Here is a 14,346-nt window from a genome sequence, read left to right on the forward strand (position 1 = left end):
GAACCATACTCAGAGACCTTCAGCGAGACAGGTTTTAGTTGTCCTCGGCCACATGGCAGCGGCGAATTTCATGGTTCCCAACACCAGGCTACACATGAGACGCCTGCAATGGGGCTTGAAATGTCAATGGAAACAACACTCGCAACCATTGACACAGATGTTATCATTGACCGCCGAAATGAGGAAAGATTTAACATGGTGGCTCCTAAACTCCACCCTATCCAGGGGAGCATTGTTCAGTTCCCCTCCTCACAACGCAGTATTAACCACAGATGCGTCTTGCAAGGGCTGGGCTGCACACTTCGAGATTTACGAAACACAAGGGTTATGGACAATCTCGGAACAGAACCAGCAAATAAATTTATTGGAACTCAGAGCGATTCGCAATGCATTACGAGTGTTCCAAGACCACCTGAAATGATGCAGGGTCATGATCTACACAGACAACCAAGCCGCAATGTTTTACATCAACAAACAAGGAGGGTCCGGTTCATGGTCCCTTTGCAAGGAGACCTTGACAATCTTCGAACATGCTCACCGAAATTGCATACATCTCCAAGCAACTTACCTACCAGGAGTTGCAAACACAAGAGCGGACAAGCTAAGCCGCATCTTTCATCCTCACGAATGGGTACTCAACACAGAAATAACCCAAAACATATTCATGCAGTGGGGGACACCTTCAATAGATCTCTTTGCAACAGAGATCAATGCTCAAATTCCCAAATTCTACTTGATAAGACCAAGCAAATTCAGGATCGCTCAAGATGCCTTCCTCATCCCGTGGACGACAGGCCTCCTATACGCCTTTTCTCCCATACCACTCATAACAAGGACAATTCAGAAATGTAAAGCACACAAAGCTCAACTGATACTCATAGCCCCGGCTTGGCCGAGGCAACCGTGGTCCAGTTTCCTTCTCCAGCTATCCATCATGGATCCAATTCGATTACCGAATCGCCAGGATCTTCTCTGCCAAGATCAAGGGACGCTCCTACACCCGCTACACTCATCTCTCTACTTGACAGCGTGGAGATTGAGAGGCTCCTTCTAACAGAACAGGGTGTTTCCACCTCGGCACAATTCATCTTATTAGAATCCAGGAAACTCTCAACAAGGAGAAATTACAGCTATAAACGGAAACGTTACTCTACCTGGTGCACTTCACTGCTCACCTGAGTTGCTCATTGATTATCTTCATACATTATATACAGCTGGTCTAGCAACATCATCCATCAGAGTTCATCTCAGTGCCATAGGGGCATATCATAGACCAGTTAACAATATTCCTATATCCAATCACCCCTTACTATCTCGCTTCATTAAGGGGCTCACCCACATTCGTCCTCCGCTCTCTAAGCCTCCAGTTCCATGGAACCTCAACATAGTTCTGGAACAGCTCATGCTTTCCCCATTTGAACCCATGGAGTTGGCACATATTAAATACCTCACATGGAAAGTGGTATTCTTGGTTGCAGTAACATCAGCACGAAGAGTTAGTGAATTGCAGGCTTTGGTCCATTTATTCTCCATATTTACAGTTTCATCACCAAAAGGTAGTTCTCCGAACTCACCCATCCTTCCTACCAAAAGTGGTTTCCCAATTCCACCTCAATCAGACCATGGAATTACCCACCTTTTTCCCTAAACCTCATGCAAATGATAGGGAAAAACTACTGCACACAATAGATTGTAAAAGAGCTTTAGCATACTACAAAGAAAGGACAAACTCAGACTCCCGTGTTTCTCAACTCTTTCTCTCCTTTGACCCAAAGGCACCTGGATTACCAGTGGCTAAACGCCAGCCTCCAGCTGGATAGCACAGTGCATCAAATTCCGTTACCATAAACAGAAACTACAACTACATTCAGAGCCGAAAGCTCACCAAGTCAGAGCAGTAGCAGCCTCATTGGCACGCCTTCGGAATGTGCAACCCATAGACATTTGCAAGGCAGCTACATGGTCATCGCTCCATACCTTCACATCTCACTACTGCCTTGATCAACAAGCAGCCACGGATGCGAAGATAGGGCAAGCAATCCTGCAATCTCTATTCTCCTGTCCACGGTGACTGCCACACTGTCAAAGATCACGTATAAACATATATATCAAAAACAACGTGATTGGGAGCTTGGGACTCCCATGACAGCATGGCTAATTCAGCCCTGCTATCGACGGGAAAAAGAAAGTTTGCTTACCGTAAATGGTGTTTCCGTAGATAGCAGGATGAATTAGCCATGCTGACCCACCCTCCTCCCTGGCAGTCACCAAGTCTTCGACTACACTAAGGCTTAATCACAGACTGAGGAGATTCCGTTACTTTCCTGCGCGGGAACACACGCGCAGCCGCAGAGAGCAAAGCTCTGATCTCTGCTTTGACAAGCTCCGCCTCCCGGACCTGATTGACATATCCCATGGCAGCATGGCTAATTCATCCTGCTATCTACGGAAACACTGTTTACGGTAAGCAAACTTGCTTTTCATTGCACAATTTTTCTTATTACAAACATTTGCAACTTTTGAAAACATATATTATGATGCTGCAGGCTCCTCCTGCTCTGTTGCCCTGCCAGCCTCTAAGATTTGGTGCCAGGAGGCTTGCTATGCCACGATTTTATGTCCCCTGCCTCTTACTTTAGCCCAGCCCCTGGCCACGATGGTCCCCAGGCAGGAGTCGTACACTGCAGCTTCTTCTGGAACACGTAGACTAGGTTCTCCCTATCACCTTTGATACTCTTTGATTATGTTCATAGTAGCAAGCAATGTTAATGTTACATTAATTCAGTTAATGTTGATTCTAAGTTATACTGTAAGAAATAATAAGAAAGCCGTGTCTTTATTAGCTCCATTTATTTACTGTAAGCCGATGTGATATGTCAAATCTAATGTCGGTACATAAAAATAAATAAATAAATGTAATATCAAGCTCCGTGCCTGGCTTATGGCTTTCAGCTGAAGAGCATTGGCCCTGACTTCTCCCCCACCCCATGCTGGAGCTGTGAATCTCTGCAGCCTCCGAAGCCTGACCTGTCCAAGGAACACAGTCTTATACCAAGAGTCCAAGCTGGGTCCTCTTATCAGTGAGCCACTGAGCTTTTCCAAATCCATTGGTCTTCCAGTGTGGATCCACCTCTCCATTTATTACTGCCTGGGTTGAAGTTTAATTGGAGCATGAATTTATGTTGTTGCTGGCATGACTGTTAAAGCTGTAAGGCAACACCATGTCCCTTGATCAGCCGTACTAGTGTTATTGCTTGTGCTAATCCTGATGACAGGTGCCTGCATGCACAAATGTGATATACATCCCTTTGTGCACTCATCCTGCCTGCACCAATTGCATGCCTAACTCTGCCAACATATTACATAAACCATGCAAACAAAACCAACATTTTTCAAAAACCTATAGCTCATGAGCTTTCTAATGAGCTATGAGTCATTAGAAGTAGACAAAAAGTGTAGGTGTTCACTGGGGAGATGGAGATTAGCGAGGATTAATAGTGTGATTGCAGACTTGTTTAAACATTACCCTTTTAACTAGCTCCTAATTATTTTTGGCTTACAGAATTCTTGCTAAAATGAATTATCTTCAAAGTTGGATCAGTACTAGCGCTTAGAAGGGAAGCTCGACATTCCATGATGTTTGTGGATCATAGTTCTCACAGCAAGAGGTGGACAACTTGTGTAGAATAACCAGGGGTAGAAACATTTTGGGCAAATTCAGGTGCTAATCCACATTTTTAGGAGGCAGGGTAAAAAAAAACCCAAAAAACTGAATGGCTTTGATTTTGTGCAGTTCACTCTTTTTTTTTTAATTTGGTGGTTTGCACATGGCAGCTCCTCTCTAACTTTGCAGAGGTGGCAGTTTCTCACGTACCTGAGTCTGGCTTCTTTTCTGTCCCATGCCCACTTTTTGTAGTAGCTACCAACCCACCCAGGCCCAGCTCCTCGCCCAACATGAAAAATTATTTCATGCCTGCGGCCCACAGCTCCTCTGCCCCCCAGCAGGTGCAAAATTTTAGGCGTCTGAGTGCCCTAGTGCCTGGGATTTTTCCAGCCTTGATGGCAACAATGGATTCCTCATTTCTCTTTAACTTGAAACATTCAGAACATAAGACAGATTTATTTTTAAATTTGTTACAGTAATACAATACATGATGGGGTAACTGTGTCAAAAGTTTTGCAGCAATCAGAACTTAAATTTGATTAGTGAAAACATGCCATGATTTTCAGTGGGGAAAACACCAGTGTATAGCGATAAATATAAAATAACACATTGCTGATACTTATTTCTTTGTTTTAAGATAAAAAAAATGTATATAATTTTTCTGCCTGCACTTCAATGCGCATTTTCTTTGTGCAAAACTTACTGCTGATGCAGCGAGGAGTATTTACATGCAGAAAATGTGCGTTTCTAAATGGGAGCACTGTTTTGAGCCCTCTTATGCAAATCCCTGCAAATAAGGGCCTTAAGCAGTACTGCCCAATGCAGAGAGACTGCATCTGGCCAGCGCACCTTGTTTAGTGCTGGAAACAACTCCGGGTCAGAGCTGGAGATAAGTTTCCAGTGCTACTGCAATGACACTTAAAATCCCTAAAAAAAAAAAAAAAAAGGGGGGGGGAGGGGCAGGAGGGAAATGTTTTTTAAAAAATGTCCACTGATAAATTAGTACTTATCCAGCTAAGTAGCGCTGCTGCCACTTACCTGGATAAGTACTGACATCCAGCTATCTGGCAGCAGGTAATAGCGGGCACTTACCCGATAAGTCAGTACTTTTCCGGCTATCTGGTGCAGTTCACAGCTACTTAACCAGATAAATACGTAGCTGACTAAGTAGCAGTCATCCACGCCAAATAGCTGGAATACATACTCGGTTATCCAGCAGCCACTTCTAGTTAGCCAGATAAATTGGCATTTATCCAGCAAAATGGCAGCGGCTGCCATCATTTATGGCCTGTCAGCGATACCTCCGCCCCCTTCCCAACTTAAAATGTGCATTCCACCTGTGCCAAACACACATTTTACGCTAAATACACCTTCTTTTCTTTTTTTTTAAACTCCCGCTGTATTTGCATTTCATTAGCTTACTGCAGCGGGAGTTAAAAAAAAAAAATGTAATCTGAGTTTTAAAATGTGAACTGAAAACCAACACAGTTTCTTAATGCTCAGATTATTGCCTCAGCCTGTCAAGGTTTATATAATAATGTTAATGTATTCTTTTTTTTTTCTTATCGTGCCACCTTCAGGAATTACACTGTGGATTTCGAGTAGCATGGCTTATGAAACTTCCTGTAGGCAAATGTGGGAGTAGTTTCTCCTTGCTAATCCAGATCGCAGGCTTACAAATAAACAAAATGAAGTACCTCGGACAGGAAATGGTTAAATTATGGAACTCATTGCCACAGGGCATTGTGAGAGGCAGCAGTAAGCAAATGGTATAAATGGTGTGATTTATGGAAGACAGATGGATCTCAGACTATTTAACACGGCAGGGTTGCCACCCCAGGCTCAGTGACTGCCAAAAACAGGAAAGGGTATGACAGCACGTGAATAATTCTGCATATCCCTTATGCACTTTCTTTAAGCATCCACTGTCTGCCATTGTAGGAGACTAGATGCTGGGTTAGATGGACCTTTTGTTGTGATCCTGTGTGGCTGTTCTTATGTTGTCTGTATATAGATCCACCTTTCTTCATTTCCCCTGCCGTTGAAGCAGAGTTATGCTGGATATGCAACAACCAACAAGGACTGAATTATTTAGTCTGGGTGGACAGGTGGGCGTGGGTGTGGCTTGCTTATTGCAGCAGTTGCTACCCCTGACTAATTGGGCTAGATATTTCACTTAGATGCAGTTCCAACACTGCTCTCTCATTTAATGGTGGGGGTGGAAGGGAAATAGAACCAAAAGGTTACTAAGAGCCAAGAGTAACAAATAAGTATGAGAAAAAAAGTGCAAAACTTCCTGGGCAGACTGGATGGACCGTTTGGTCGTCTTCTGCTGTCATTTCATTTCTAGGTTTCTATGTTCAGACAGGAAGGAGACTATATTTGTACATTTAGCTCAAACATTCACCCCAAAATACCACATTTTCAAATGTTAGTCTCTATTTCTTGGGGATAACATTGCATCCATTTAAAAGGTTGTTTCTGTTAGATACATAAGAAATTTATAACTTGAATATTCCTCTAATTTCAATGAACATATAACAGAAATTTGTTGTAAAGCATCTTGGTTTAGTGCACCATAAAAAGGTCAAAATAATAATGTAACAACGGGACTTTGGCAAAATATTACATTTTCTGTGCATTATTTCAGTTTGATATTAAAAGTTTTTCTGTTGCTTTCTAGGTGGTTCAGAAGATCAACATGTTCGGGATGAACGTCGCTGTGGTCTGATGAAGAAAAACATGTCCAATCCACCTACATGTATGCCTGCAGCACAAAGCATGTCATAGAAGCAGAAGTTTTGCTATGAGATCTTCATATCTTGGAAGAAATTAACAAATGAATTGCCTCATTTAAGTTCTCAGTTTCCTTAGATTTGCTGTGCTCAGTAAAATAGCATTAAAGGGACAAAAGCCTACGCCTTCTCCAGCTCGTTGTGTCTTTTTGTGTACCAAATCAAATTTAAAGCAAAATTACCATTTTTATATTTTTTATGACTTCATGAAGGCTGAAGGAGAATAAGCTCAAATCATGGATAGCAGTAATGAAGTGCTCCCAACACTGGATAATAATTTTGTTATAGATAAAATAAATAGCTTAAAGGTTGAGCCGGATGATAGCGAAGCTAATCACACTTTGGATGAAACTGAAGTGAAGAGCGAGCAAGAGGACTACAAACATACTGACAGCAATGATGAACAAGGAGAGGACAAGGAGCAAAACTGCATTAATACCCCTAACAAATATTTATCTACAGAAAGTGAAGAGGATTATGGAGCCCTGTTTTCACAGTACACAAGTACTCTTTATGATGTAGCAATGGAGGCAGTGACGCAAAGCCTTCTTTCAAAAAGAAACATTAGCAATCGGAAAAAGTCCCCTGCTTGGAATCATTTTGTTATATCTCCTAGAGACAGTACTAAAGCAATATGTATGTACTGTATGAAAGAATTCAGCAGAGGGAAAAATGAAAAGGACCTTAGTACAAGTTGTCTCATGAGGCATGTGAGGAGGGCGCACCCTACCGTACTGATTCAGGAAAATGGAAATATGCCAGGAATATCCTATTCTTCCCCTACACTTCTGCTGCCCCCACAACCAGAAGATGGTGGGGATCTAACTACTGTGTTATCACCTGCAAAATCTAAGAAATCTGTTTCAAAGATACCCTCTCCAGATCAAATAGCAGAGGAGTCTGTTTCTATCGTGTCCTCGGAGGAAATATCTTCAGACTTGTCAATTTCTGAGAAATTGAACAAAGATGAAACTACAGTTGTGTCGCCTACACATCCACCTGCCAACCAGTATGATGAAACGGTTGACAGTGTAGCAGAGAAAAGTGTTACAGTTCCAAAGAGTTCGGCAGGTTCTAGGAGAAGATCTGCTGTATGGAAACATTTTTATTTGTCTCCTTTGGACAACTCTAAAGCTGTGTGTATCCACTGTGTGAATGAATTTAGCAGAGGCAAAAACGGTAAGGATCTGGGGACTAGCTGTTTGATAAGACATATGTGGAGGGCTCATCGTTCCATTGTTTTGCTAGAGAATGGAGGTGGTACAAGCATACCCCCTCCTTATTCTGCACCTCCAACTTTATTGCCTTCTTTACTGCCTTCAGACATTGGAGAGATGAATTCTGTAACATCTCCTGGAAAAATGATTAAAGAATCAACTTCTGTTTCATCGTCTCCAGATCGGATTGCTGAAGACGTGCACCCTTCTGGAGACTTATTAATGGAAGATGCATCAACTGCTCTGTCGTCTTCTGAAGATATAGGTGATGCCTCTATCATGTCTTCTCCAGAAAAGCAGGGCAAGGGTCAAAGTCCACTGTTATTTGAGTCTAGCACTGTTTTCCAACAAAATAAAAAAATAATGAAAAGACTGAAATCAGAAGTTTGGCATCATTTTTCATTGTCTCCAATGGATAATCTAAAAGCAGTATGTAGATACTGCAATTGTATGATAAGTCGTGGGAAAAAGGGGGATGTTGGTACCAGTTGTTTATTGAGACATCTATATAGACGCCACCCTGATGTAATTGGGAACCAGAAGAGCTTTATAGATGCTAGTTTGGCAAATTCTCCATATGCAACATTGGCATCTGCGGAGTGCTCCTCCAAAATGAGTGACCTTCCTACAATGGTTACAAATGATAATAAAGTGCTGCTTCCTGTCAATAGCAAAAAGACCTCCAAACTGTGGAATCATTTTTCAATTTGCTCTGCGGATTCAACCAAGGTGCTATGTATGCACTGTGGACGTACAATAAGCAGGGGGAAAAAACCAACATATTTAGGCACCAGTTGCCTTCTGCGGCATTTGCAACTGTTTCATAACAATGTGCTAGAAAATAAAGACAGTGGCTCAGAGACTGTTTTATCTTCAGATGCACATGTGCCACTGAACTCAGAATTACTAGGAAGTCTTTCTTTCGATGAAGCCAATGAAAAATTTTGTGACACTCACCCAGTTGCCAAAAAAATCACAAGTCTTGTCGCTGAAATGATTGCACTCGATCTTCAGCCATATTCGTTTGTAAATAATGTTGGTTTTAACAGGTTGCTTGAATATTTGCAACCTCAATACTCTTTACCTTCATCCTCATACTTTTCCAGGACATCAATTCCAGCAATGTATGAAAATGTGAAGCAATTAATTGTCTCTCATCTGAAAGAAGCTGAAAGTGGTGTAATCCATTTTACATCTGGAATATGGCTGAGCAACCAAACCCGAGAATATTTGACTCTTACTGCTCACTGGGTGGCATTTGAATCTTCATTTAGGCCACAGTGTGAAGATTACCATTGCTCAGCACTTTTACATGTATCACAGATTGATTGTGACTCTAGTGGCATCAGTATTCAAAAACAGCTTGAATACTTGTGGGAAACTTGGATAACATCTGTTGGCCTTCAAATTGGGATTACCGTGACTGATAACCAGAGTGTAGGAAAAACTTTAAATGAAGGCGAGCACTCAAGCGTGCAATGTTTTGGTCACACTGTAAATCTCATTGTTAATGAGGCAATCAAGAGCCAGAGATTGGTTCAAAATCTACTGAGCATTGCAAGGAAGATCTGTGAACGAGTTCATCGGTCAGCAAAAGCAAAAGAAAAATTAGCTGAGCTCCAAAAAGAATATGGCTTGCCTCAACACCAGCTTATTCAGGATGTTCCATCCAAGTGGAATACATCATTTCATATGCTTGAACGTTTATTAGAACAAAAACGAGCGATTGATGAAATGTCAATTGAGTGTAGCTTCAGGGAGCTGATCAGTTGTGACCAGTGGGAAGTGATGCAGTCTGTGTGCCATGCTCTGAAACCATTTGAGGCGGCAAGTCGCGAGATGAGCTTGCACATGGCCACTCTAAGCCAGGTGATTCCAATGATTCACATTCTTAATAGGAAAATTGAAATGCTATTTGAAGAAACAATGGGCATAGATACGATGTTAAAATCTTTGAAAGAAGCCATGGTCTGTAGATTGTCCTCCACACTGCATGATCCAATGTATGTTTTTGCTACCCTTCTGGACCCTCGATATAAGACATCTTTGTTCACAGAAGAGGAGGCTGAACAGTATAAGCAAGACTTAATCAGGGAACTGGAAATATTGAGTTCTACCTCAGATGATAAACCTGTTTCTAATGGGTGTGATACGGGTTCACCATCTGAAACCTCCTTCAGTGTGGAAGATAACATTTGGTCCCTTATGGCCCATATGAGAAAAACAAAAGATATAAAAGAAAAGACAAGGTTACCTGAAGAAATTGTGCTTACCTACTTGGAAGAAGAGGTACTTGAACATAACTGTGATCCATTAGCTTACTGGAACTTAAAGACGTCAATTTGGCCAGTACTGTCCAGGCTGGCAGTTAGGTTCCTTGGGTGTCCTCCAAGCATAATTCCTTCAGAAAAACTGTTCACCACATCACATGAAAACAGCAGCTTCAGCCAGTCGAGGCTAATGATGGAACACTTTGAGAAGCTTATCTTTTTGAAAGTAAACCTCCCCTTAATCTACTTTCAGTATTGAGGCTAAGGAATAAACTGCCAGATGAAAACTATTGTTGCTATACTGGATATTGTTAACTGTATTTGTAGCTCGGATTGTTAAATTGCTCCTGTAGGGGCCATGTATGACATCTAATCAGTGACTAATTCCATATTTTAGTTTCACATTTTGGGCTTTAAATATGTCTACATGTGCCTTATTAGTAGTTCTTCAGGCCAGATATTGTGTATATATATTTTTAAAGGTTCTCACTAGCAAATAGTCCATCTAGTCAAATTATTTAAAGAAATGACTAGGTAGGTTTTAATCGCCACAGTTGTAAATGAATATGTAAAAAAGTACAGTCATTTGTTTTAATAGAATGACAAAGATGTAAACAGTTTTATTCTGTAGTTTTTTTATTCAATTATTGTGTACAAAAAAGTCAGGTACTGTATTTTAGTCAAACATTGCTTTAACTAGAACATAACAGCTTTTGTTACTTCATATTGAAAGCTGTATGTAAGAGGTTAAGTCCAAGCCATCTTTTTATGCTACCTTAAAGTGCAAGACCCAGAAGTCCTTTAAAAACAGTTAAGATACTGAAGACATGTAATTTACTATTGTAGAAGACTTAGCAATTTAAACACGAGAAAAAAAAATCAAGAGCTGGTGCGTGTAGTCACTCCTTTTAGCAAATTAGAAATATATTTTGTTCTTAAAATTTTGCATTACAGAAGTGCTCCGAGTGTTGGAGAGCTCCCAGCCACTTTTACCAACATCTGTAAATTTCTTGCTTGTTGTGTAACATGTTAGAGAAGCAAGATGAAAAAGGAATACGCAGTTTGAATTCAATCTTTAATTTTGTTAATGCTCGTGTCTACCTGCTCAGAGAATTGTGCAAATACAGTTACAATGCACTGGTTTCTATCAATCTCCCAACTGCAAAAGGCCTTACGCCATAAGCACTTTTCAGCTAACAAAAACCGGTTCTTTACCTCCAAAAAAAATAGCCTTAGAGATTGGTGTGCTACTTTCTTTTCTGTGTAACCATGTTCCTTCAGAATTGCTAGTCTTCTCAACCAACAGAATGCTGTAGAACCCACAGGCATGAATGTGATCATTAGCCAGCATTATTATTTTATTTTTTTTAATTTTAAGTAATATGTTCTCCATGTCCTTATTGCTTAAGATCTTGCAAAGGTTTATTTTCAAGTGTTAAATTCTTTTCATGTAATGCTTAGGGAGGGGGTCTTCATTTATTTGCCTGTCACCTTTAGGAAAGTTGTAGTTTTGTTAAAATACTGTACCTAAGTCCTAATCTAATTTTGCAATTACTATGTTTTAGTGTATTTATAAATGGTGAATAACTCAGTTTCTGAAATTAAACATTTTATTTGCAATTGCTGCTCATGGATGACCACATTTATTTAATCCACCCCCTGCCCCCTGTGGTGACAAGTGAATGAGTGCCTGAAAATCTAAGTATAGAGATTGATGCTTCCTCCTTGGGCTCATAGTCTCCAACTATCTTTAACAGGTCTTTGCTGGCTTAGGTGGTCCAGTGTTTATGCTGTGAGCTGTGTCTATAAACAATTAAATAGTGTTCATTATATACAGATTTTATCCTCTCTAGTTGAGGAAAGGGTTATCATGTCAGATGTAGTGAAGCTATAGGCTACTTATGGGAACGCTTTTCTTCATCTACGGCAAACCATTATGTTTTGTTTATGCCCTCTATCAATGCAGGGCTGGAAAAATTCTGGAATCTAGGTAAGGAAATTCTGGTTCTGTGGAGGATTGGGGTTGATAAGACAGGGGGGTGTAACCTTGGCCATAAAACAAAGACAGTATGCATGTAATGGGGGGGGGGGGCATGTTATTTAGCATCCAGCTCCCTCTTTCCAGGAATGGTACAGTCAAGCACACGCCAATGGGTGTACCTCCACTTTATTTTACAGAAAGCATCATTGCCTTTTTCCCGTTGATAGCAGGGCTGAATTAGCCATGCTGTCATGGGAACTGTCATTCAGGTCTGGGAGGCGGAGCTTTACCAAGCAGAGGCTAGAGTTTTGGTCTCTGCGGTTGCGTGTGCTTTCCCGCGCAGGAAAGTAACATTCTCCTCAGTCTGTTTTTTCCACGCGCGGGATTGCACGCAGAGCTTGGTTTCTCCTCAACGATTTCAAAATGTCGAAGAAATCAGGATTCAAACCCTGCAGATATGGGAAGGTAATGTCAGTCACAGATGGCCATGACCAATGTTACAGGTGCCTCGGGCCAAATCACAGCCAAAGAGCAGGGAATTTTGTGCCCGAATGTCACCTAGGACCCAAAGACAACGGGCTTACAAAATGAGAGAGCTCCAGAGTATTTCGGAGCCTTCTGAGGCACACTCTTCACCAGAGCCCTCAAAAAATCAAGCCCCACTACTGAAGAGAGCAGCATCATGGGATCCTAGACCCTCCAGAACTGGAGGTAAGGAAGATTCACGACGCCCTAGACTGTTGGATCAGGGATCTGATCGGAGGAAGCAGGACAAGGATTCGGCCCCGCTATCAAAAATTATGCTGACCTCGAAACACCATGCGTCGGAGTACATTCGGACGAATAAGGCGCCGGGAGCGGCGCAGACAGTGCCGAAGGACTCATCATCGTCGACGCATCCGGCGCCGAAACACAGCATGACGCAAGTGACGCACACTGCGTCGAGGCGCACGGCACCAAAGGTGCAGAGTATGGCACCGATGGCGCCGAGAGATACGCATACGATGCAAGAACCGGTGGATTTGGCGCAAATATTGGCGCACACGGCACAAAAGACGGCAACTATGACGAGACAATCATCACATAGAGTACAACACAATTTAAAAAGACGGCATGAGTCTCCAGAGGTCTCCCATTCAACCTCTAAAGATTCAACACCAAGCCGCTCTCTTACTTCATGGTCCTTGAAATCCACTTCTAAAGGACACAGACCAAAACATAGAAGACTGTCATCAGCTGAAAAAAGAACCCATACAGAAACCCCTTCAGGCCATCACCATAGGCATTCACATCACTCTCAAGACACAAAAAGGATTCACAAAACGTTAAGGGTTGGGACGTAAGCCCTTCCACTTCTGTTTCTTCTCATATACAAGGTTCGAAACCATTGTATGAATCAAACAGGGACATAACACATGTTCCTGAAGATAATAGACCAAGTAAGTCACCTGGAAAGAAGCATGCTGTCCCATATAACCCACCTCAACCATACCCGGTGGAGCCTAACACAGACGGTGCATCGAAACAAACCGGTCGTTCAGCAATGCCACCGCAAACAAAAGCGTTTTTTCAGCTATCTCAATCATTAGCGGGATTTTTTTGAAACTCTTCAATCATCCTTCAAAATGCCTACTGACGACTCTGTAAGTTCCCCAGAAGCGATACACAATTCCAGGGAACCCTCGGTGGAGCCTCCGTCATCTCCCGTGAGACTTCGCCCAACTTCTCCAATTCAAAAACCAGAAACGCCAATTGACTCCGTTTCTCCACAAACATTATTATTTATTATTATTTTAATATTTTTCTATACCGGCTTTCACGACTAGTAGTCGCATCAACCCGGTTTACATTTAACATTTAGTGTAATGAACATAAAACTAGATGAATTGAACTGGTGCAGGAATAGCAGTTACAATAAAACAAGGAAAAATACAACTGGGAGAGGAGGAAGCAAGAAGAAAAATATAGCAATAGGTACAAAAAACAAAATTACAAGATAATATTTACAATATGTACAAAATTAAAGTCAAGACTAAAGGTGGTCATGGGCTGGAAAAATTGAGGCTAAAATAGGAAGAGTATGATGAATAAGGCAGAGTGATGGTCTTTACACTGGGATTCTGGTAACATGGGATAGCCTGATTGAAGGGTAAGGTTTATATGGATCAATCAGAGATCTGATAGGCTTTTTTAAAAAGCCAAGTTTTTAGCCTTTTTCTGAAAGTTAATAGGCACTGTTCTTGGCGTAGCTCAGATGGGATGGAATTCCATAGACGTGGTCCTGCTGAGGATAATGCTCTGACTTCCAATGATTTATGTTGGAAGGTTTTGGCGTGTGGAACATGTAAAGCTTCTTTGTAAAATTCCCTAGTAGGTCTGACAGAGGTGCGTTTTTCAAACGGAATTTGTAGATTTAATG

At 41.6% G+C, this 14,346-nt stretch overlaps 1 protein-coding gene across 3 annotated transcripts in view; it reads left to right on the forward strand.

Moving 5' to 3' along the window:
• Positions 1-11,571, forward strand: part of LOC115099248 (zinc finger BED domain-containing protein 4-like) — a 49,047-nt gene extending 37,476 nt beyond the window's left edge. For all 3 annotated transcript variants that reach the window (XM_029616733.1, XM_029616732.1, XM_029616731.1), the window contains one exon: positions 6,348-11,571. In XM_029616733.1, coding sequence (XP_029472593.1) covers positions 6,696-10,205 — 3,510 coding nt within the window. In that variant the 5' untranslated portion in view covers positions 6,348-6,695 and the 3' untranslated portion in view covers positions 10,206-11,571. The remainder of the gene's footprint in view (positions 1-6,347) is intronic.
• The last annotated feature ends 2,775 nt before the right edge of the window (positions 11,572-14,346 follow it).

Source organism: Rhinatrema bivittatum, chromosome 9 (assembly GCF_901001135.1).
Source record: "Rhinatrema bivittatum chromosome 9, aRhiBiv1.1, whole genome shotgun sequence".
Taxonomy (NCBI): domain Eukaryota; kingdom Metazoa; phylum Chordata; class Amphibia; order Gymnophiona; family Rhinatrematidae; genus Rhinatrema; species Rhinatrema bivittatum.